The sequence below is a fragment of the Lynx rufus genome, unplaced genomic scaffold, assembly GCF_022079265.1.
Source record: "Lynx rufus isolate CCGP_SWC_20201006 ecotype Redwood Valley unplaced genomic scaffold, mLynRuf1.p SCAF_3, whole genome shotgun sequence".
Taxonomy (NCBI): domain Eukaryota; kingdom Metazoa; phylum Chordata; class Mammalia; order Carnivora; family Felidae; genus Lynx; species Lynx rufus.
Window position 1 is genome coordinate 42253474 of NW_025814845.1, and position 25190 is coordinate 42278663.

A 25190-nucleotide genomic window follows, 5' to 3' on the forward strand; every position below is an offset into this window, starting at 1 on the left:
TTTATCCCTAGCTGCTTTCAGAATTTTCTCTTTATCCTTGTATTTTGCCAGTTTCATTATGATATGTCGTGCAGTAAATTGATTCAAGTTACATCTGAAGGGAGTTCTCTGTGCCTCTTGGATTTCAAGGTCTGTTTCCTTCCCTGGATTGGGAAAGTTCTCAGCTCTGATTTGTTCAAGTACACCTTCAGCCCCTTTCTTTCTCTCTCTTCTTCTTCTGGAACTCCTATGATATGGATATTGTTCCATTTGATTGAATCATTTAGTTCTCTAATTCTCCACTGGTGATCCTGGACTTTTTTTTTTAATCTCTTAGCTTCCTCTTTTTCCATGTTATCTTCTAATTCACCTCTTCTCCCCTCTGCCTCTTCAGTCCATGCTGTGACCGCTTCCATTTTGCACCTCATTTATAGCATTTTTCAATTCATCATGACTATTTTTTAGTTCCTTGATCTCTGCATCGGTAGATTCTCTGCTGTCTTCTATGCCTTTTTCAAGCCCAGTGATTAATCTTATGACTATTTTTCTAAATTCTTGTTCATTTATATTGCTTATATCTGTTTTGATCAATTCTTTAGTGGCCACTCCTTCCTGGAATTTGAGAATTCTTCCGTTTCGTCATTTTGGCTAGTTTTCTATCCCTTGTGAGTTTTAAAAGCTTGTTATGTGCTCTGCACCTGTGAGCACTGTTTTATTAAAGAGGAGGTCATACACTGTCCAGGGCCTGGCCCTTCAGGAGGTGTGTTTTGGAGAGTTACTTGCTCTCTGTTGTTGTAACTTTGGTTATTTTATTTCCCTACTTGTAGTGATGTTTTGGACCCTCCACTAGGTGTGCTTTGATTTGTTCCTTGAAGTAGCTGTGGAAAGGAAAACAGATAAACAGGAAAGAAAAACATGCAATCACACAAATGAAACAAACAAAAACAATCAAAAAGCAAAAAACCAGAAACACCAGCTACAAGTAAAGAACAGGGTGGAGGTGGTGCTGATGGAAGAGCACATACAAAGAGAGAAATGACAGGGGCAGGGTAAAGGAAAAAATAAACATTGACCAGGCAGAGAAACTAAATAGCTTGATTCAGAGAGAGAGCAAGGAAAATAAGGGAGGAGGCAGAGAAAAAGAAATGAAGATAAAGTTATCTAGAGAAACTATAGGCTTAATTATTCCAGAGAGAGAAAGGAAAGGAGGTGGTGTAGAACATGTATCAAGAGAATGGATTAAATATGTCTGCTAAAACAAACCAACAACCAGAGTACCCAGTATAGAGGAGGGAAGAGATAAGGAGAAAAGGAAGGAAGAATATATCTAAATAACAAGAATTGTCCTAGAATTAATCCAGGCAATGCAGCAGCACTAGTCTGGAGGAGGGGGCCATCTGGTTCCTCAGCATCTATCCCACTCCAGTAGACATGCAGTTACCTGGCATGAAGGGGCGTGGTTTGGTGTAGGCGGGTCCCACCTCCACTGTGGGCCCCAGGGACCCATCCCTGAGGCCCCACCTTGGTCGTGGTGGGGAGAAAAATGGCGACCTCCCAGCCTCTTCTCCACTGACCAGTGTCCCAAATCACTGCGCCGTCCTCGCTGTGCTGTGGGCACAGATGAGGAGGTCTGTCTCGCTCTGCCAACTTCCATGCCCTGGTACTTGGCTGGGATTTAAACTCCCGCTCCATGTGCCCCAGCCCTGGGGAAGCGCCTATGTTGTCCCAGCTGGTTTTGTCCTGTGCCACAGTACTTCAGGGAGAGGACTGCTTTCTCCTACTGTGGACTGCGTCCCTGACCTGCCCCCGAACCCGGTGGTGGCTCCCCTCCTCCCCAGGTGCACAAACAGGGAAGCCGGCCCCAGTACGAAGGCCCCAGAGTTAGAGATGGGATCCCTCTCCATTCCTGGTCGGAGGTTTTTCTCTTGTCTAGATACAGTCCTACACTTCCCCAGCCACTCTTTCTCTTCCCTTTGTCTCTCTGCAGAAGAGGATCCTTCCTCTCCATGCCTACACGGCCCGTTTTATCTCCCCCAGTTCACAATCACCCACCTACAGCCCGTCAGGTTGTCCCAGTGTCTCCTTGTTAGACTCCTGTCTCTTTTCCTTCTAGACTCTCTGTTTGAGAGACATGGGAAGTATGGATCCCCCTACTTTTCCGCCATGTTGGCTGGCCCTGAAATCTTACGCTTCTGATACATCAAAATGTGGTTCTGACTTTTATTCTTTTCCTTCTAAACACGATTCAGTGGAGATTTCGGATTCAGCTCCCCCTGCACCGCTGGTCAAAGAAGTCACCAAGAGGTTCTCAACCCCAGACGCTGCCCCCGTGTCAACAGAACCAGCTTGGTTGGCGTTGGCCAAAAGGAAAGCCAAGGCCTGGAGCGACTGTCCACAGATCATTAAGTAGAGTGACTCTTAACCCACTCCTGTTGCCAGTTATTGGCTCTTCTCTTGCCCTTGTTATTTATTTTTTATATGAGGTAAAGAAACCAAGCTAGGGAAAAGCAGCATGTTTTATAGGCTCTAAAATAATTGTTTAGAAACGGAACTGGTGGCGTTCCTTGTAAAGAGTGTATTTGCACAATCCTAGGTCCTGGTGCCTTGAGCTCCTCCTCGTTCTCAAGAGAAAATTCCATCTGAGGGACCACACGAAGCAAAATCTCCAAACTAAGAACTTCTTACGAGAGCCTACCATGCCCATTCTACAGCGCTCCACACATAACACACCCACACACCATTTAGAACAACATGTCCTTTTGCCAATATTTGTAATGGTTTGTGATTCTCTACTCCAGTTTACCCTACCATTTGTTTGGTGGTTTCTTTCCTTTTCTACGGTAATGGTGAAAGAAAGGATCATATAGATAGAAACAATAATTCCCATTCTCCTGAATGCAGTGAGTAACTAGGTATCATAACAGTCGGGCTGCCACCTCTTTCCGTGTTTGCTTTTCTGAATTCTCCCTGGTCTGAAACTGTAACATGCACATGTCGACCACACTGCTATTCTACAGGTCCTGCCACACCAGGACTCCCTTAAGAACATATTAAACATTTGGCCCAGTTGGCTCCTAGGCAACATTTTTATTTACCATCATGAAGAAAGGAAGCAACATATTCTCTTTCCGTCTCTGAGAATCCCCATCTAGTGCAGTGGTACTTAAGATGTTCTGGCTCCATCCCAGTCCTACCTACCAAATTAGATCCTTTGAGGATGGGCCAGGACTGTCTATTCTGGCAAAACTCTTCAGACGAATTCTGATACATCCCAAAGGTTGAGAACCTTGGGATAAACTGCTTCCAGTGTAATCTAGCTTTTAAAACTCTGAAAGGGAGGCTCATTTCACCCCAAGAAGCAAAAGTGAGAGAGGAAGAATAACCCATCCCCCAAACCAGCCATTTATTACAAGATAGGAGAGGCTACTGACGTTACATGTCTCTGAATATTCCCTTAGGTCTTTAGGGAAAATTGACAGGAAGCCAAGATTTGGAGCCTTTGTACTAAGGACTTCCTATGGAAAGTTTCTTTCTTTATCGTAACTGAATGATTCATATTTAGAGTCAAATGTTCAAGAGCATTTATAATTTTGAGCATTCACCTTGCTACCTTTAAAAAACATCTCAGAGTCTAAAGTGGCCTTGTTGCTCCACACATGTGGTCCAAAGAAGGGACATGGCAAGCATGAAGCATAGACATACCAGCAAACCCACACTTTCTATTTCATGGTGCCGGCATATTCAACTTTTCTTAAGATTCTGACTCCACAATACAAGTACACATCCTTCACTCAGTGCAAGGGGAATCACATTCCTTTTTCCTCTCCTACAAAAACACATTTTATCAGTATCCATCATGCTGAGCTCCCTCAACATGCAATGTGCTGTTATTATTCTGTCATTTACCATATAGAAGGCATCTTCTGGAAATGATGGCTCAACCTCATGGTAGCAACTGGCAAGTGTGGTCAAGCGGATAGTTGTACTCTTGCAAGTCGGATTTAATATTATATATACTGGATCAGACTGTTAAGAATCAGTGTAACTTGAATTTTTTTTTATTCCTGCGGGAAGCAATTAATATTCCAATGCATGTTTTCCACACTGATGTTCATTTCTAAATCAAACATGTAGGCATTTGTTAGTTTTCAGTGATTTCATTACTAACATAACACCCTTTTGAATGGCAGTCTTTCCACCTAGAGCCCTGGTATTCTAGTGCTACAGTAATTCTTCCAAACTTTGTCTTTCATCCTGCCAGCTTTGGATAATACCACAGTAAGGGTGGAGAACAGGGGGAAGAAATCAGATCACTGAAGAAGAATACTTAGAAGAGTCAACTCTCTACTGGCTCACATACCACATAGGAGAAACGCCTTAGTCACAAAGCTCCTATGAAAGTCTTTAGAAGTTAAGAGTACACTGGGGAAAGGGACAGAGCACTTACTTTCAACCACTTCCTGAAGGGTACATGTTTAATATTTCATGTAAAATGACTCCAAATTGCACTAAATACCAATGAAGTGTTATTTTGCTTTAGTTGTGCTGCAGTCTTTTCTGATTAACAAACTATGGGGGAAATTCAAAACAAAAACACTTTTTTTTTTAAATCAATGATTGCTATGTTAAATTTTTTTTTAAACTTGAAACACATACTTCTCTTGGCAAGGTTAACCGATTAACTCTGTTCATAAACATATAGAGAGTTTTTGTTTACTTTTTTAATTTTTCAAGTGCAATTGTTTCTTACACATTAATTACTATTATCATTTTAGCCAGTTATCAGCAAATTATAGTATGTATTCATTGTCTCTTCTTGTGACATTTAGTTTAATTGCTTATTTTAAAGCAGAAACATTAGTTACAGTGTCTTGCAATATTTTTAACCAATAATAAAATTAAGTAGAGACAACAATGAAAAATATCTTAGTGTGATTTTAATATTATTTTGAGATTTTTGGTTGTATAAAGTTTTAATGTAAAATGTCCATTATTGAAGGAAAGAGATCTTTCAATAAAAAATACATACAAGATCTTCAGCACTGATGGAATTTCCTTTTCAAGTTGAAGTTTTTACTATTTTCAATGACTATAAGCAAACTCATATAGCTTTTGTTGAGAAAGAGAAATTTCAAGGCATTTTATGTGCTACCTTATATTTTTTACTAGGTGTTTTAGAGATAAGTAATGAGTAGGGGCAAATAAAATGTTTATCTCCATCCTAAATTGGAATTAAATGATCTGCATCCCAGACAAAACAATCCTACAGCCTCCTTACACAACACATGGGCCCCAGAACAGCAACAGTGGCTGGAGCTGAGAGAGCTGAGACCTTGTGAAAGGCAGCTTAGGGTCCCAGGCCAGACCTACTGACTCACAGGCCTGCACTAGGGCCAAGTGAGTGATGTGAGGCATTCATCTTGGGTGCCACAAACTATGTAATCAAGAAAAATACTATTTTCATACAGTATTATATATATAGTATATATAGTATGTATGCATATATATAATATACATTATATATACAATTATATACAAATATATGCATTATATATATACAGTATATATACATTATATGTTATATATAATGTATATTATATATAGGTGTTATATATAATGTATATTATATATATAGGTACTATATATAATATATATTAGTACTTGGGGCACCTGGCTGGCTCAGTCGGTAGAACATGTGACTCTTGATCTCAGGGTTGTAGGCTCAAGCCCTACACTGGGCCTAGAGATTACTTAATAAAATAAAAATTCATACAAATTCCAACATGAACAATTATCAAAATTTTAAATAAGGACAGGATCAGTATTGCTGATTTTTCTTTTTGCCTCAGGTTCCATTATGGCCCAGCAAAACACACTTTCAGCCCTCTCAACTGTTAACGTGCATTTCACTCTAACAAGAGCTTCAGATGGCTAATACATTAAGATTTAAGAAGAACTGGGGGCATCTGGGTGGTACAGTTGGTTAAGCATCCGACTTTGGCTCAGGTCATGATCTCATGGTTCGTGAGTTTGAACCCCACTTTGGGCTCGCACTCTCTCTGTCCCTTGTGAGATTCTCTCTCCCTCTATGTCTCTCACTCTCAAAAAAAAAAAAAAAAAAAAAGATTTAAGAAGCACTGATCTAAAACTTGGCAGAAGAGATGTTGTTCTTTTTGACCAGTCTGTACCTCAATCCCCACTCTAGGTTTGGGGAAATCTCCCAACTCATGGGTCTTGCACTCACCTCCCACCACCAAAGATGAAATGCCCGATATGTGCTTTCCTGTACTCTATCAGGGGCATGGAACCTGTTTCACTTAAAATTGGAAGAGACTCTGAATTTGTCTCCCAGTTGAAATTAATGAGGAAGTCTGACAGTGGTGGGTAACTGTCTATCTAGCATTAGTGGTCTGAGCATTTAGAGGTTCAAGAACAGCAGCTGTGTCTTCTCCAGGCCACAGTCATGCTGATTTCAGGCATTCATTATTCCTGGCTGTATAGCTCTAGCCCTTGTTGCAATTCTCCAAGCTATTCAATATTCTTTTTAAAAATTCTTTTCTGCTTAAAATAGCCTAAGTTGACTTCTATAGCTTGCAACCAAGGACTCTGGCATGTCTGATATTTGAGACTTTACTGACGAATAAATGGACCAGTTAAATGATACCACAGTTGACTGTAGAAAAGGGAAGGTGAACAACAGGATACATTTTTGTTACTTTAAGTGCCTGAGCACAAGTGTCTGGGATGTAATATGCCCTAAATAGTTATTATTATTACTACCACTAGTGGCTAAATTCATAGTACCATAGCAAAAAAAAAAAAAAAAAAAAAAAAAAAAAAGCTGCTTTATTACCTGAGCTAATATATCGTGAAATTTCAAGGAAAATTGAGACATTTTTTCATCTGAGTAATTTAAGTGACATGGAAAAGAAGATGACATAACTTCTGCTCCAGTGATCCCTGCTGCTACCACCTAAAACTCCCTACTCGTAACATACTACCCTAAAACTTAGTGGCTTAAAACAACTGCCATTTTATTATTTCTCAGGATTCTATGGGTGAGAAATTAAATGTCTGGCACCAGAATGGCCTGAATAGCTGGGGGCTGGCTGGAATGCTGGGGGCCACATGTGTGGGGCTTCACCTGTCCTTGGTTCTCTGGCTTCCTTGGTTTTCTTAGTAAACGTCAGGGCCATTCCCTCACGACATGGCCTCTCCGTCTAGCTGCCAGACTTCTCATGTGGCAGCTCTGGGATCCCATGAGAGCAGAAGTGCCCAGCCCTTCTTAAATCTTGGGCTCAGAAGTGACATTAGTGTCACCTCCACTGCATTCTGTTGGTTAAAGCAAATCATGGACCAAGCCCAGGTGCAAGAGGAGACGCATACAGGGCCTGGCTCCCAGGAGGAGCTATAATTCACCGGGGGCAACTTCATACCAAGCAAATGCAGGTATAAGCAAAGGACTATGGCACTGGAGAAGCAGGTCCAGCCCCAAACCATACACATTAAGAGAATCAGGACACTTAAAAGTACATAGAGTTTTTTCTTTCCTGGTTTTTGTTGTGTTTCCTACCTCCAAGCCAGTGAAAAAAGGACATACAATCACAAAATCTAATAAATTGAGAAATACAGACACAAAAATATTCATCAAGATTTGTATATCAAAAATGGAAAAAAGAGGATAAATCAAAGGAACTATTATAGGAAGAGAGATAAATATATACATAGATATAGTTCAATACTGGTATTTTGTTCACTTAAACATACTAAATAAGGAACCTAATTTGATAAAAAACATCCTACCTCTGAAAACCTTTCGTTAATAGATCTCACTGTAAATAAGTAAATGGTGTATTACATCATGGACTGAGTTTTTAACGCACCAAGTAAACTCTGATCTTCTTTTTCACAGAAGTCTATAAAAAAAAGAAAAAAGCCCAAAGTAAAATATCCATAGCCTAATTCAAAGAGTGCTACTAAATAAATTGATGTTTTTGTTGTGTAATTCCTTTTAAAAGCATTTGTTCCGCTATAGGAAGTAAAATATGATCATTCTCCAATAAAGTATCATAGACAAGTTTCTTTTTTTTTAAATTTTTTTTTCAACGTTTATTTATTTTTGGGACAGAGAGAGACAGAGCATGAATGGGGGAGGGGCAGAGAGAGAGGGAGACACAGAATCGGAAACAGGCTCCAGGCTCTGAGCCATCAGCCCAGAGCCCGACACGGGGCTCGAACTCACGGACCGAGAGATCGTGACCTGGCTGAAGTCGGACGCTTAACCGACTGCGCCACCCAGGCGCCCCTCATAGACAAGTTTCTTAAGCAAAAATAATCTTTAGTATAAAATAAGACTAATCCACATGTTCTGTAACGATAAAATATTTTCAGATATCTCAGATAATCGAATAAGGACTGTACTTGATTATATTTGATGTCCACCCAACAAATCCAGACAATAAACATAATTATTTCTACATCCAATAAGAAGCATTGATTCCCAGACCACAGGAGAAGAAAAGACTTGTCCAGGAAGTTCATACACACTTTGCAATCGTCCACTCTTAGATTCCAAGATCCACAGTTTCCCATCAGTAGATGCTGCTGCCAGCAACATTTCATTGCTACAATCTTGGTAACAGAAAGCAAACGGTGTTGCATACACCTGGGAAGTAGTTTCAAATTTCCACTGGAGGTGACCTTTCATATTACAACAGTAGATAAAGCAATCATGGGAACCAAAAAATATTTCTTGCTCTGATGCTGAGGTACATGGGGATGAAAAGATTGGTTCACTGGTAGAGAACTGCCAAACCTGAAGGACGAGAAAGGCAAAAATAATTCATCTAAGTTCAACAATTGTCCTGTAAAGCTTTAGGAAATTCTTAATAAAAATGTAAGCAATGTAAGCTATTAAATGGTAACTACACACAGAGAGAGGAAATAATGGCTTTTTCTGAAAAGTATCATTCTCAAATTATACCTCTGTTCCCAGTGGTAAAATCTAGAACAAAATACACTGGAGTGTTCTTACTACATGAGTCACTGCTATGCAGAATGTGATGAAATAAAACTAATTTGAACCCCATTCAAGAGCAAGCTATTACTATTATGTTCAGAGACACTAAGTTCAAAGATAAAACTACACTCAGTTTTCAATGTATCTTATTAAAAACTAGATCTTGTTCTATTCTCCTAATGTAAGAAGATGAAAGTGACTGAAAAGGAAAATTTATGTGCAATAATTCAAATTAAAGGTTTAAACAAAAAGCCATGAGTTGTGTGTCTGCCTGTGGATATATACTCTCTACTTATTTTAAAGGTACCATAGACAAACCTGTCGGCCAATATTTTGAAGAAAAGAAGGAAAAGGCACAAGTCTAAGGTAGTGTTTACAGTAAAAGCAGAATAAAAAGCAAACAAAATGAGAACAGTGGGCATCTTCATGAAACAGGATTTGTAATCTTAATTCTGTCCACTTGGAAAAATCATTTTCATCTATGGTTCACCCAAAAAAATAGGAGTAACAGTATCTGCCTCTTCTTACTTCTTAGGAATCTAAAGGTGAGAATATGTTCAAATTATTTTGTAAGTAAAAATATTAAGTGAACATCACAAAAGATCTCATCACAAAGTAATTGTCCCACATCAAGGAACTGCCAGGCCAGGCAGAGTGAAAGTAGAATAAAAAAAAAGCACCAGAGCAACACTGGCCACCACTGGGCTAACTCAGGGTGGAGTTAGCACTCTCTCAAGTATACAAATAGTCCCCAACATCAAACCTACAGCAGCAGTTGGGCCACCAGTGATAGTCACTTGTGGATAAAGAAGTGGAGATTATCCTTCCCCCCCCCCCCAAAAAAGACCTAATGTAATGCAGAAGAAGCCTACCCTGCCAGTCATGAAGTTGAAGATGGCACTTCATACAATGCAATTTGGGTTATGCCACCTATTTTGGTTTTCATAGAAAAAGCAGGGGCATCTTTAAATGTTCAAACCTTGAGGTGCCGGGGTGGCTCAGTCAGTTAAATGTGTGAGATTCTTGATTTCGGCTCAGGTCATGATTTCAGTTTTGTGAGTTCGAGCCCCACATCAGGCTCTGTGCTGGCAGCACGGAGCCTGCCTGGGATTCCATCTCTCTCTGTCTGCCCTTAACCCACTCATGCTCTCTCTTTCTCTCTCAAAATAAATAAATAAATGTTCAACACCTCAATAGAAATTATAATAAAATTGCCTAAAAACTGGTAAAGTTTTTGTTTGTTTAATGTTAATTTTTGATAGACAAAGCATGAGTGGGGGAGGGACAGAGAGCGAGAGAGAGAATCCAAGGCAGGTACCAGGCTCTGAGCTGTCAGCACAGAGCCCAACAGGGCGCTCGAACTCATGAACCATAAGATCATGACCTGAGCCAAAGTCGGACGCTCAACTGACTGAGCCACCCAGATGCCCCAAAACTGGTCAAGTTTTTAAAATTGGGGGAGGGCAGGGTGCCTGGATGACTCAGTTGGTTAAGTGTCTAACTGTATCTCAGCTCATGATCAGGTCACGTTCATAAGTTCAAGCCCTGCATCCAGCTCTGTGCTACCAGCACAGAACCTGCTTAGCATTCTTTCTCTCCCTCCCTACCCCACTTTCTCTTTCTGTCAAAATAAATAAACTTTAAAAAAAATTGGGGGAGGGCACAAATAAAACAGTGTTTGAATCTTTTCAATCTACTATACTCTCATTCCAAAATTAAGAAACCTGTGGCTTGACAATTAAAATCAAACTAGTTTTCAATACAATGACTTAAATGATGTTTACAATTTTACTTCAGTTGTCACCAACTATTATGACTTTGAGAAAGATAATGTAAAACGGAACCAGAAATTTTTTACCTGTTCTCCAAAGTGAGTAAAGCAGAGTAAATTTCCATCTACACAGCCAATACAAATAAACTGTAGGCAACACCGTGGAGAAGAAAAGAGTGGTTTTCCACAGGAATGTTTCCAAACTGTGTTCCCAGTGGCCTGCCATGAGCAAAAGCAATTCACAGCATTTAAATTATATTACTAATCAATTACCCTTTATGAAACAAACTCATAAAATCTCCCAGGGGCAAAGTTATAAACATCAGAAAGTGCTATAATGGCATGCTGATATCATAAATGAAGCTAGCATACATATACACAGCTATAAAATTAATCAGTGCTCTTTATAAGAGGTGAGATAAAAACATACAATAAAACCAGGATATAATTAGAACATAAGATCTATCCTTAAACTATTCTAAGTTTTAATATGACTGAGAAAATTCTACCAATTTAAAAAAAACAGATCAAAGACATACATAGAACTTCTATCTTCATATCAATCATTTTTAAGGAGTTCTGGTCCAGTGAAAGCTGGACTATAGTTAATTAAAAACTACTTTAGGGGGCACCTGGGTGGCTCAGTCAGTTAAGCATCTGACTCTTGGTTTTGGCTCAAGTCAACATCTCACGGTTTCATGGGTTCGGGCCCCGCACTGGGCTCTGCACTGGCAGTGTGGAGCCGGATAGGGATTCTCGGTCTCCCTCTCTCTGCCCCTCCCCCACTCACACGGTCTCTGTCTATCTCAAAATAAATTAATAAACTTAAAATTTTTTAAAAATACTTCAATTTTTCAGAATTCAAAGCAAAAATAAAACATTCAAGACAAATAATAAAATCAATATGTTATTTTATGCCTACAGGATTTATAGCCAGTAACAGGCCTCCCAGTGTAGCCACATATAAATGATGTGGTATCAGGCTCAAACAAGGGGACGAAAAGACAGTTCCTCCACATTTTAACTTCCAAACACACTTCTTTTTCTGCAAATAAGAAAACAAATTAATTGGTTTCTGCTGGTAGTTAACAAATCTACATATCTGATTTCTCATATCACCTCTATTTAATTAATGTAAATTTTTATTCTTAGTATAAAAGTAATACAGTCTCACTGTAGAGATTCAAGTTAGTATAAAGATTACAAAGACCACCCAGAGAGAACCACTGTAAATATTTCAGCATTTTCCCTTTTGATCTTTTTGGGACATACAATAGTTTAATATAGTTGAGATCATTCTGAATATATACTGGCATCTAATTTAGCTCATTTACTTGGTAAAACTCTATTACTTTAATGCATAATATCTCATCTGAACATAAAATTATTTCTCTACCTTATCACTGAAACTTGTTTCAAACTAATTTCATGGTATCATAACAAAACCTAGTAATAGACATCTCGGTGCACATAACTGTCCATGTTTCTGATTACTTTGGCAGGATAGAATCCTAGAAGAAGAATTTTACTGAATCAAAGGATATGAAGTTAGCTGTGGCCCAACTGTTTTCTTCAGAGACTTCACTAGTTACAATGCACCACCCCCCCCACCAGCATTTAACATATTCTGGTCTAATACTATCTGGTTATCTATCATGTAGTTTAAATTTTCAATCCTTTGATTACTAAAGATAGGAAACATTTAAATACATTTACTAGACACTTCTTTGGGGTCTTTTATGTTTATATTCCTTGTTTATTTTTCCATGTGTTTATAATTTGTGTTTGTTCTTCCATTTATTCTTATAAATGAATCTTAACTCTGTCACATTTGCTTCAAATGGTTTTCCCCAACTTATCAGGTCTTATTGATATTTTTCCCTTTGTGATTCTTTATATTGTCAAGATGGTAATTCTAAGCTCTTTAGATTTAAAAACTCTGAGTAACAAATTTATTTGTGAAAATCTGGTAAGGATGTTAAAAATGTCTTAAGATATTAAGACTGTTAATTAACTCATTCTTCCCAGACCGCAATGCTAAACTTAGGGAAGAGTGAATACCGGCCCCCCCTTAGTCAAGAGCACTTGACAGTGTCCTACTCTTCTAAGCTTATAAGAAACTGATGAGGTTTCTCACATAAATATCTAAAGCATATGCATGCTGGTCATGAGATCCAATGTAAAGGAGTCCTGTGGTTGGATCCATGGTTGCTGAGCTTTTGACAGCATCCTTGGTAGTAAACATCCAGTATTCTTCTCCACTATTACTTTTCAGAACATAAACTAACCCATTATAACAGCCTGTTGGGAAACAAAATACAAAAGAGGAGATTTAGATACATCACCAGAGAATAATTCTTTAGCCTAAACCATGACCATTTATATATATTTGACGCTCTTTATGTGTACTACTATGTTCAGCTCAGGTTTAAACTTCAGCAATGTAAAGCAGAAAACCAAATAGTAATCACTTGTAAAAATACCTACTAGTAGGTATACCTCATTTTGTTTTTAAAGTACCATAAAGTGCTTCACTACCGAGAAAACAATGAAGCACAGTGCAGAAGAGAGGCTTTGACAGACCTGGAATCAAATCTCTTCATGGCCATCATTGGGCAAATTACCCAGCATCGCTGAGCCTCAGATTTTCTCCTGCATGTGGACACATCTACTCCAGTGTTATTGTAATAATTAAGATAACATGGATTAAAGGGCGCCTGCATGGCTTAGTTGGTTGAGCATCCAACTCTTGATTTTGGGTCAGGTCATGATCTCATGGTTCGTGAGTGTCGGGCTCTGCATTGGGCCCCATATTGGGCTCTGTGCCGATGATGCACAGCCTGCTTGGGATCCTTTCTCTCTCCATCTCTGCCTCTCCTCCACTTGCTCTTTCTTTCTCAAGATAAATAAATAAAATATTTTTTATTTTTTTTTTTAATTTTTTTTTTTCAACGTTTATTTATTTTTGGGACAGAGAGAGACAGAGCATGAACGGGGGAGGGGCAGAGAGAGAGGGAGACACAGAATGGGAAACAGGCTCCAGGCTCTGAGCCATCAGCCCAGAGCCCGACGCGGGGCTCGAACTCACGGACTGCGAGATCGTGACCTGGCTGAAGTCGGACGCTTAACCGACTGCGCCACCCAGGCGCCCCTAAAATATTTTTTAAAAAGATAATATGAATACCCAGTGCACAGGTGTTCAAGAAATGCTAACATTAACAATAGCTAACATTTATTGAGCTTTTACCTTGTGAAGTGTTATATCTGCAGTTTACAGATGACAAAAGGAAGCACAGACAGTTTTACTAGGGTAAAACTACTCAGCTGACATGTGGGTGAGCCAGGATTTGAATCTAAGAAGTCCAGCTTCAGAGCCTATGCACTTAACTACTATAGCAGACTGCTTTTCCCAAACTGCTACAACAGGTGAGAAGCTAGGGCAGGAGTTCCTGACTTGGTGTAGCCAGAATAACTCAGGCGACAGTAGGCGTGGTCAAAACCTACAGAGTGAAGATCACTCAAGTTCCCTGCAGTGGATGTAAATCAGGGCAAGCTGATTTTGGGCACTGGTCCACCACTCTTTACATGACTCTGCCTATCCATATAACCACTGCTGCTCATTTGAGGCCCAATTACAGAGTAACTGCAGTGCTGTTTTCTTTCTAGCAGTTACTACTTAGTAGCAAGAAAGTGGCCTTCTTAGTTATGGTGAAGAAAAATGTCCTACACAGTGAAGTACCCCAGGACTCAGTTGGGTAATGAAAAATTTCCTTCAGTTCATTTCCAGAAGAAAATCTTTGTGACCTTGGGTCAGGCAAAACTTTCTTGGCTAGGACACCAAAAGCATGATCCAGAAAAGAAAATAAATGATAAACTGGACTTCATTAAAATTAAGAACTTCTCTTCAAAAGACATTATGTTAATGAAAGAAAGAAAAAAAAAAGCCACAGCCTAGGAGAAAACATGCAAAACACTTATAGATAAGGGGCTTGTATCCAGAATACATAATATTCTCAGATCCCAAGAAGAAAACAAATATAACAATTTAAAAAATGGGCAAAAAAATCTGAAAAGTCATAAAAGATACACAGATGGCAAATAAATTCATAAAAAATACATCATTAGTCACTAGGGAAATGCAAATTAAAACCACAGTTTTAACTCAGTTAAGTGTCTGACTTTGGCTCAGGTCATGATCTCACAGTTTGTGGGTTTGAGCTGTGCACTGTCAATGTGAAGCCTGCTTGGGATTCCCTCTCTCCCTCTCCCTCTCTCTCAAAATAAATTAACTTAACAATCTAAACAAAGAAACAAAAAAACATAATGAATGTCTGACTTTTGATTGCAGCTCAAGTCATGATCCCAGAGTCATGGGATTGAGCCCCACATCTGACTCTGCACTGAGCATGGAGCCTCCTTAAGATGCTCTCTCTCTCTCCCTCTGCCCCTCTCCCCTGCTCACTCTCTCTAAAATAAAAAATAAAGCCATAATGAAATACTACACCATAACAATCTGACTGGTTAAAATAAAAAGATTTTCAAACTGACAATACCAAGTACTAGCACGGATGTGGAACAGCTTGACCTCTCATACACTGGTGGTCGGAAGGCAAAATGGCTCAGTCACCAGGAAAATATTTTGGCAATTTCTTACAAAGTTAAAGCTATACTTACTGCATAATCTCCCCCTCCTAGATACTGACCCAAGTGAAATTAAAAACTTATATTCATATAATATCCTGCTTACAAATGCTTATATCAGTCTTATTTGTAATTGTGAAAAACTGGAAACGACCCAAATGTGAATAGAGTATGATTTGTCCAGACAACAGAATATTCAGCAATAAAAAGAAACTGGATACATTCAATAATAAGGATGAATCTCAAACACATGCTAAGTAGGAGAAGCCAGACTCAAAAGCAAAAATTAGAAAATGTAAAACTAGTGGGACAGAAAACAGATCAGTGGTTGCCTGGGGTTAGGGGTAGGGGAAGGGAAGCCTACAAGTGACACAGACCTTTTGAGTAATGAACTCTTCATTTGGTAGTGGTTACATGACAGTACACATTTGTCAAAACACAGAACTGTAAACTAAAGAGGGCAAGTTTTCCTGTATATAAACTAGATCTTAATTTAAAAATGTCTAGACCCCCATGTGTCCCAGGCTTTGAGTCTAGAAACTTGGGATGCAAACTAACTTCAACAAGCTGACTTTCATGGATGGAAATTATTCATACTCATTCACATATATAACTGAAAGTTCCCTGTAGCATATTTTCAAAATGTATGTGGGCAAAAGGGAAGGATCAAACTCAGATTCAAGTAGATCCTAGCTAGGATAGCACAAGTAGGGAGGCATATTCCTAAGCACTCAGCACAAGATTCCACAAGCATATAAAGTAAAACTTAATGTAGTAGGGGGAGTAAAGACAATGGTAGTCAAGGAGAGGCATTACACCTGGACCCCATATTTAGTAAAGTAAAAGTCACCTATACTTTAATGAAAATGATTAGCAGCTAGTAGCTAACAACACTTAATGAGCCCTCAGTCTGTACCTAGCAATGTACTAAAGGATTTATAAGCAATTATCTCAATCCTCTCAAAAGCTCTATGATGTATGTGGAATTTAAGAAGCAAAACAAATGAGCAAACTGAAAAAAAGAGACAAACCAAGAAACAGATACTTAACTAGAGAGAACAAACTGATGGTCACCAGAGGGGAGCTGGGTGGGGGGATGGGTAAAATAGGGGATGGGGATTAAGAGTACACTTATGACGAATACTAAGTAACATATGAAATTGTTGAATTACTCTATTGTACATCTGAAACTAATATAACACTGTGTTAGCCACACTGGAATTAAAATAAAAACAAACAAACAAACAAAAGCTCTATGATGATTGTACTGGTTTTAAAATCTGTCCACAAATTCTCTGACACTTTTACTTTCAAGAGATGGAGCCTAAATTCCCCTCCCCTTGAGTATAGGCCAGGCTTAATGATGTGCTTCTAATGAACACAAGCAAAAATGATGGTATGCAACTTTGGAAACAAGGTCCTAAAAGTACTGCCTTGCTCCTCCCCTCCCCACCAGCCCCCCTCCCCCACTCAGTCTGAGGGAAGTCAGCTGCCAGGTTGTGAGAGCACTCAAGCAGCCTACAGAGAGGTCCATGTGACAAGAACAGAAGCTTCCTGCCACGAACCGGCCAAGAACTGAAGCCTTCTGCCAGCAGCAGTATGAGATAGCTGTCTTGGAAGATTTTTCAGCCCAGTCAAGCCTTCAGATGGCTGCAGCCACATGGGAAACCCTCAGCCAGGACTCCCAGCTACGCTGCTCCTAAATTCCTGACCTCAGAAACTGTGAGATATTTGCTACCCTAAACCATTAAGTTTGGGGACAATTTATGATGCAACGGGTTTTATTTATTATAAAACTAAGAACACTAAGGTCCTAAAAGGTCCAGCAACTTGTCAAAGTTCACAAAGCTGATAACAGTTTTAGAGCTAGGTTCAAATCCAGAGACTATGACCCAAGACCCACACTGTGAATTAGCATGTGGGTAACCATAATTGACAACAACCAAAGCTACCATACATAGATTTTTAAATTTAACTTGCTCCTACTAGCATTATCATATGGAAACTTACCCACTACAATAAAGTTTCCACACTTAGATACACATGCTGAGGATTCAATTCGACCTCCCAAAATCTGTTCCCATTTCACCTTCCCAGAGTAAAGGTCAACTGCCATCATTCTGTGGGAATGGGAGCCAATGTACACAGTTACAGAGGACGTAGCAGCAGCGGAGATGACAACCAGAGGGGAAGCATCCACACATTTGCCTGTGTCCGTCCTCCACCTCACATGAAGCTCCATTTTCTTGGCTTCTATCACAGATGTTCCCTCGTGAGAAACTTCTGCAACACAGGATGGATCTTTTGACTTCCCAGTAAGAGCTGGAGGATTTAGGCTTGTCACATTCTGAATGTTAGTCTGTGAAATTAAATTGGAAGAACGGGCTGAAGAGCCAAGTCCTAACTTAGTTAAAAACTCCGAATTCAGAGACAAAATCTGACTCCCTCTGCTCACTGCAATAAAAGCAGCTAGCTCACTGTCACAACTTAAAGTCAGGACAGATTTCTGAGGTAAAGATTTTCCACTGATTTCCTCTTGATTAATATCGCTGAATTTTCTTTTCATGGCATAATTCTTGCTAAATAGCAGATCTTCATCTGGAAACACCGTTTGAAGGACGTGATTGTAAATCTCTAAAATGGAACTGCTAAGAATAATTTCCAGAAGCCCAGGTATTGATGTGCCAACTAGTTTTTCAATCTCATTGAGGAGCCGTATGGACTTTAAGGAATCTCCACCACTATTTAGGAAGAGTGACTCATCAGGAACCTTCAAAGGATGTTCTGAGAGACTCAGAATAGACTATAGAGGAGAAAAGGGAGAAATGTGGTAAAGACCTAAAACCAAAACATTCAACCAATTTATAGGTAATATATAAAGGATAGTACTTACATTAATGATATGAACAAAAGACACGCAAAACAAATATTTTTAATAATTAAATTTTAAAATTATTTTCTTTATAGTAAAGGGAACCATCACCATGCCACCAATTTTATCACAAACTCACTATAAAACTGCAAATTATATTTCCCTTTAGAGTGATTTCCCCACCCATAAAATAGGGCCTAGAATTATAAAAACATGACTTATTAATTATAAAGTCCACAAGATACTAATATCTAATATTTATATAATATGGGAACAATCTTTGTCTTCATTTGCTTCATATAAATTGAAATTATTTTCTAAGAATCTAAAAATGAAGCAGATAAGAGTTTTATCAGAATATCCTTTATTTTCAAATAAAACTATATAATTATATCCTCTTTTCAGAACCCTTCAGAAAACTCCACATTTGTAAGAAAAACTGTACTGACCTATGGTTGTAATATATATAAATATATGTATATACATATATACATATATATACATATATTTCAAAATAAATTTAAATTGTAATGTAATATATATGTATATACATATATATACACATATATACATATATACACATATTTCAAAATAAATTTAAATTGACACACACACACACACACAGAACCCCCAACTTACAATGATTTAAGATATCTTAACTTTACAATGATGCAAAAACAATATACATTCAAGGGAAACTGTACTTCAAATTCTGATCTTTTCCCAGTCAAGCAACATGCATTATCTCATGATGCTGGGCAGCAGCTAAGAGCCACAGCTTCCAGTCAGCCATGTGATCACAAAACAACTGATATGCTTAGAACTATTCTGTACCCACACAACTATTCTGTTTTTCACTTTCAGTACAGTATTCAATAACTTACATGTAAGATATTCAACAATTTATTATACACAGGGCTTTGTGTCAGATGTTGTCCACCTGTAGGCTAATGTAAATGTTCTGAGCACACTTAAGGTAGGCTAGACTAAGCTATGATGTTCGGTAGGTGTATTAAATGCAATTTGACTTAGGAAAATTTCAACCTACACTAGGTTTATCACCATGTAACTCCATCATAAGTTGAGGAAGATCTGTATATACAAATTCCATTAAGCAGAAACATACGTGTTGTTACTGCTAGTTCTTCCGGAATAAGGACATAAGTCCTTATGCCACAGATTGTACTATACCAAGATTTGGCCATTTTCTCAACTCTGACAAGCACTGCACTCCCACTGCCCCATTAGGGAAAAGTTATGTCAAGATAGGTCTTGTCTTCCTGTGCCTTTGTGTCTACCTCACTTCCAATAAATTTCTTTATGGCGAGGGAGGCTTGATATTAACCTAGACAACTCTTAATTTAATATAAATTGAATAAACAAAAGTATATTACTTAACATTTGGGCATTAATAATAATTCTTAGAAAAGTTTATCAGACTCATTAGGATGCTAACATTCCCCAAAAATATAACATGACCTCTTCAGAAAAAGAAATTTGCATCTTAAAAATTGAACCATGGGGAGCATGGGTAGCTCAGTTGGTTAAGCATCTGACTTTAGCTCAGGTTATGATCTCATAGCTCGTGAGTTCAAGCCCCGCATCAGGCTCTCTGCATGGAGCCCCCTTTGGATCCTCTGTCTCCCTCTCTCTCTCTGCCCCTCTCCCATTCAAGCACATTCAAGCATAAGCACGTGCACTCTCTCAAAAATAAACATTTAAGGGGTGCCTGGGTGGCTCAGTCGGTTAAGTGGCCAATTTCGGCTCAGGTCATGATCACACAGCTCATGAGTTTGAGCCTCGTGTCAGGCTCTGTGCTGACAGCTCAGAGCCTGGAGACTGCTTCCAATTCTGTGTCTCCCTCTCTCTCTGCCCCTCCCCTGCTTATGCTGTCTCTGTCTCTCAAAAATAAATAAACATTAAAGAAAATTAAAAAATAAACATTAAAAAAAATTAAAAAGTTGTACCTTCCACAAATGCTGTAATTTTTCCCAAAGTTCCTCTTTTCCACTGAGTTTACACTCAGACTTCAAGTTTATATAGTTTAAATATATGTTGTTTAACTCAGAAACATCAATTTTGCCTTAAAAGAGAAATAATTTTAAAATTTCAGCACAAATCCTTTCTACTATCTTCATTAGTTATAAGAATACATACATTTTTCACTGTAAAAGTTAGAATTCCTATAGAATAGTTTGTGATAGGAAAATCAGTTCTAAAGAAAGCAGTCCCATGCTACCAAAAATGTTGTAGGTAACAGATAAGAAAAGAAGAAAGGAGGAGCTAGTGTTTATCTTAAAGAGTTAAAGAAATGGTCCTACCGACTGAGCAATTACTGCGTTTTGATGTAAATATTAGATAAAGATGAAATTGGAAAGGCAATGTGGTCATTAGGAGCATATGTTCTGAAATCAGTCTTATAATTTCAATTCTACCACTAACCAGCAATATAATTTTGTCAAAATTACTTAACCTCTTTAAGCCTTATTTTCCTTATCTGTAAATGGGAATAATACAACTTACTCCCAGGATTTTCTAGAGATAAATAAAGTGGGTTAATTATACAAAGTACTTAACAGAGGGTCTACCTCAACATATGCCAGTATTACTTAGAATAAGAATTAAGAAGCCTTTAAACTAGTTATGAATACAATTAGTATTCACTTGGCGCTGAAACACATCTGCTTCAAATGATTTTACCATGAGATGTAAATGGTAGAGAATCAATCAACACAAGTTCATCCGGGATGGCATGGCTTGGAAGATGTTCCTGCAGTTCTTTAAAGATGTATTCCTTTACTACATCATTTTTGGACACCATGAACAGAATTAATTTTTCCTGATTATACCATGTAACTGCACAGGACTCTACTTGCTGAAGTCCTTCAGCAACCTGTGAGAGAGATTATCCCAATTTGTCAGAGGACATTTAAAAGCAAACTTCCTAAATGCTCAAACTTCTTATGTCTGAAATCAACACAAATTAAACTGTAAAATAGCTAGAGATTTTTAAAAAATTGATTGCTACTGTTACTGTAGCCAGAACACTGGGTTCTTAATGTTTTTCAAAATAATAGCTCCCAGAGCAAAGTAAACCATTATTTTCAGTTGTTAAAATCCACTCTGTCACTTATTTAAAAAACAACCATCTCTTTATGCTGAAGGGCCACACTGAATTAGTCATGTCTTTTATTGCAATTCATTATTAATACAAAAATCTTAGGTTTAAATAATACTAATAGAGAACCCCAGTACAGAAAATTGGTGGTGGCTACCTTTAATACCTACATATGTTAGTAGATATTTAATATTTAAATAGTCTTACTTGTTGCACAAATTCAATGTTAAGACGTTTGCCATATCGTTTGATCTGACTGTCCTTGCGTCCCAGGAAAAACATCTCTCCATCTTTCACCGTCACCAAGTCTCCCGTGGCTCGCATTGTGCCAAGCGGTACTATCATTTCATCATCAAGAAAACACACTCTGTTTTTGCCACCTTCACAAGATATAAACACCAGTGTAATAAAAAAAAAAAAATCCATGAGAGATATATTAAAAACCATCAAATCAAGAACATCTTCAAAAGCTGTTACTGAGTTTCACATTTTGAATAGTTACATGGGCAGCACACTTTTAAACATCACCTGATAAAATTAACAATAACCTCAGCAAAATAAGAGACAAAACAAAATTTCTAAAAATATACATGTGATTAAAAAAATTCTTAGAATACTGCTTAAAAAGAATTTTGGCTATAAACGTCCAAATTACAGTTTCTAAATTACTTTTATATCTTCCCTAAGAGTATCAGACATTGTTATCTGAAATTATGATAATATTAAATGTTTCATGACTGTGAGAATGAGATTAAAAATTATCATCACTGAAAAGAATACGGGACATAAGACATATTGGTGAAAGAATAAACTTATCAGATTTTTTTCCTAAAAAAAAAAAAATATTCCCAGTCAATAAATATAAAACAACCTAAAAATACTTGGCCATTGCCTTCTTGAATTGTGAAACCATTAGTATCTCTGACTTCAACTACTGTTCCAAGCAGTGGAAATCCCAGTGGTACAGGCAATTCACATCTATAAAAACACAACAACCCAAACCATATTTAAAATTTTCATTTGAACAGAATATTCAGTGTATTTAAATCACATTGTACCAAATAAAGAAAAATAAGGTTTTGGTTATGTTAGAATTCAAAGACTGCCAAAAGGAAAAGATTAGGTGGAAAGGTTATCATAGGTTATTTATTGTTGTTTAGTTACAAAAAGTTCTAGCAGGATCTGCAGCACTAGTTATAAGAAAGGCTCTGGATCCCCAGTGTAAAATTCTAGATAAAACAGTATTTCTAAAATTACTACCCCAGTGCCTACCAAAAACATTATTAGTGTTAAGATACTGGAAAAATACAGTTTCTCTCTAACCTATTTAGTAATTGAAACCCTTACTTCAAAGTAGAGTTAAGAAACTTCTCTGGAATCTTGTAAAAAGTTGCCCAACTTGATACCTCTGTGATACCATAAATATTAAATATTTGTGTTTTATTGCCTACTCCTCTCCAGCTTTTGAGAACAGCCAATGATGGAAATGCTTCACCACCGAGGGCTAATACTCGAAGAGAAGTACTGGCTGATAAAACAGTTGACTTGATAAGCTGAGATCCAAATCTTCGAAGCAATGTTGGTGTTGCCTGTGAACACATTAAAGATAATTTATTTCTTTTCACTTCTTTTTAAAAAAGTAAATACTGTAATAATTAGTTCAAAGCTTAATACTGGACACCTACATGAAAATTAAGGCTGTTTATTAAACTGTAAATCATTTTGGAAAACTACTCAGGCAACATTATCTTCTTAATGTGCCATCAATTTCTCTTGAGAAAAAAAACTTGAGAAAAATATTAGTTATGTTTAATTAGGTAATCTACACAAAACGGTTTAAAGATTAAAAAGGACAAAATATATAAAATCAATTCACATTTCCTTTCCCACTCTCTCTGTAGAAAAATATATAAAAGGTTAAAAAAATGTTCCTAAAACAAAACAATATGAATAAATATTTTTAAAAACACTTTTATTGAGATATAACAGACATACAATAAACTATCCATATTTAAAGCATACAATATAAATTGAGATATATGGATATGTCAGTGAAACTATTACTATAATCTAAAAAATGAATATATTCTTCAGCCCTAAAATTACCTACTTACCATTATAATTCTTCCCTTCAACTGGACCCCTAACTCCAGACAACCACTGATCTATTTCCTAATGATCAGCTGGTATTTTCTAGAATTTTACCAAAATGGAATCACACAGGGGCGCCTGGGTGGCTCAGTCAGTTAAGCGTCCGACTTCGACTCAGGTCATGATCTCACAGTTCATGAGTTAGAGCCCCGCATGGGGCTCTGTGCTGACAGCTCAGAGCCTGGAGCCTGCTTCAGATTCTGTGTCTCCTCTCTCTGCCCCCTCCCCAGCTTGCATTCTGTCTCTGTCTCTCAAAAATAAAAACATTAAAAGAAAAATTTAAAAAAATCTTCAAAAAAAAATGGAATCACACAACATAAATTCTATTTTGACCTGACTTATTTCATTCCATATAAATACTTTGTAATGCGCTTATATTGCATGTATCAATTCACTTTTTGTCTCAGTTCAGACTGATATAACAAGGTGCCACAGACTAGGGAGATTACAAACAATAGAAATTCACTTCTGATAGTTCTGAAGCCTAGAAGTCCAAGATCAGGATGCCACCATGACTAGGCTCTGGTAAAAGCCCTCTCCCAACTTGTTGGATAGTCACATGGTGGAAGAGTCTCGGGAGGTCCATGGGGTCTCTTTTCCAAGAGCACTAATCCCACTCATGAGGACTCCATCCTCAGGACCTAAGCACTCCTAAGGGCCTCACCTCCTAATACTATCACAGCATACATTAGAATTTTAACAAATGAATGGGGAGGGAGGAATAATCGCTCAGACCATGGGACTTTTCATTGCTGAGTGGTACTCATTGCATAGATCAGGACTAGCATTTGTATTTCCATATAAAATTTAGGATCAATTTGTCAATTTCTACCAAAAAAAGTCTACTAGGATTTTGATAGGAACCATGTTTAATTTAATCTTGACACTATTGAGACTTTAATCCATAAACATGAAATGTCTCTTTATTTAACTCTTTAACTTCTACCAATAATGTTGTTTTTTTTTTTTTCTTTACTGCACTGGCTAGAATCAGAATAATGTTGACGAGAAGTGACAAAAGCAAACATCCTTGTTTTATTTCCAATCTTAGGGCAAAATCATGCAGTCTTTCACCAAATAGGATATTAGCTGTAGATTTTTTTTTTTTTTTATAGATGCCCTTCATCATGTTGGGGGAAGTTCTTTAATTCCTAGAGGTGTTTTTTTTTTTTTTTTTTTTTAATCCCAAGTGTTAGATTTTGCCAAATACTTTTCCTTCATCTGTTGAGGTAATTACATGCTCTTATTTATGTAGTGTATATTATCAATGGATTTTTATTTATTTTTGAGGGAGGGAGGGCATGAGGGGAAGAGAGAGAGAAAGAGAGACAGCAAATGTGGAGGGGGGGGCAGAGAGAGGGAGAGAGAGAATCCAAGCAGGTTCTGGACTGTCAACACAGAGCCTGATGTGAAGCTCAAACTCATGAACCATGAAATCATGACCCTAGCCAAAATCAAGAGTTGGACACTTAACCAACTAAGCAACCTGGGTGCCCCTCCCTATCAGTGGATTTTTAGATGTTAAGCCAAATGTGCATTCCTGGGATACATCCCACTTGCTCACATTTTAAATTTACTGAAACTGGTTTTGTGGTTGAGAATATGATCAATGTGCTTGAAAAGAATGTATTCTGCATTT

The 25190-nt window shown here is 37.8% G+C and overlaps 2 protein-coding genes across 16 annotated transcripts in view; one reads left to right on the forward strand and one right to left on the reverse strand.

Annotated features, from left to right (window-relative positions):
• The window catches only part of CRACD (capping protein inhibiting regulator of actin dynamics), a 271856-nt gene extending 266838 nt beyond the window's left edge, over positions 1 to 5018 (forward strand). For 11 of the 12 annotated variants that reach the window (XM_047090892.1, XM_047090890.1, XM_047090895.1 and 8 more), the window contains one exon: positions 2229 to 5018. In XM_047090892.1, coding sequence (XP_046946848.1) covers positions 2229 to 2389 — 161 coding nt within the window. In that variant the 3' untranslated portion in view covers positions 2390 to 5018. The remainder of the gene's footprint in view (positions 1 to 2228) is intronic. The other variant, XR_006964274.1, reaches the window with a different exon arrangement.
• Positions 5019 to 8216: 3198 nt separating this feature from the next.
• AASDH (aminoadipate-semialdehyde dehydrogenase) overlaps positions 8217 to 25190 on the reverse strand; it is a 43991-nt gene continuing 27017 nt past the window's right edge. For all 4 annotated transcript variants that reach the window (XM_047091309.1, XM_047091308.1, XM_047091310.1 and 1 more), the window contains 10 exons: positions 22748 to 22989; positions 22272 to 22378; positions 21608 to 21780; positions 20983 to 21175; positions 20250 to 20365; positions 17421 to 18213; positions 12907 to 13070; positions 11692 to 11814; positions 10857 to 10988; positions 8217 to 8794 (listed from right to left, as the gene is read on the reverse strand). In XM_047091309.1, coding sequence (XP_046947265.1) covers positions 8405 to 8794; positions 10857 to 10988; positions 11692 to 11814; positions 12907 to 13070; positions 17421 to 18213; positions 20250 to 20365; positions 20983 to 21175; positions 21608 to 21780; positions 22272 to 22378; positions 22748 to 22989 — 2433 coding nt within the window. In that variant the 3' untranslated portion in view covers positions 8217 to 8404. The remainder of the gene's footprint in view (positions 8795 to 10856; positions 10989 to 11691; positions 11815 to 12906; positions 13071 to 17420; positions 18214 to 20249; positions 20366 to 20982; positions 21176 to 21607; positions 21781 to 22271; positions 22379 to 22747; positions 22990 to 25190) is intronic.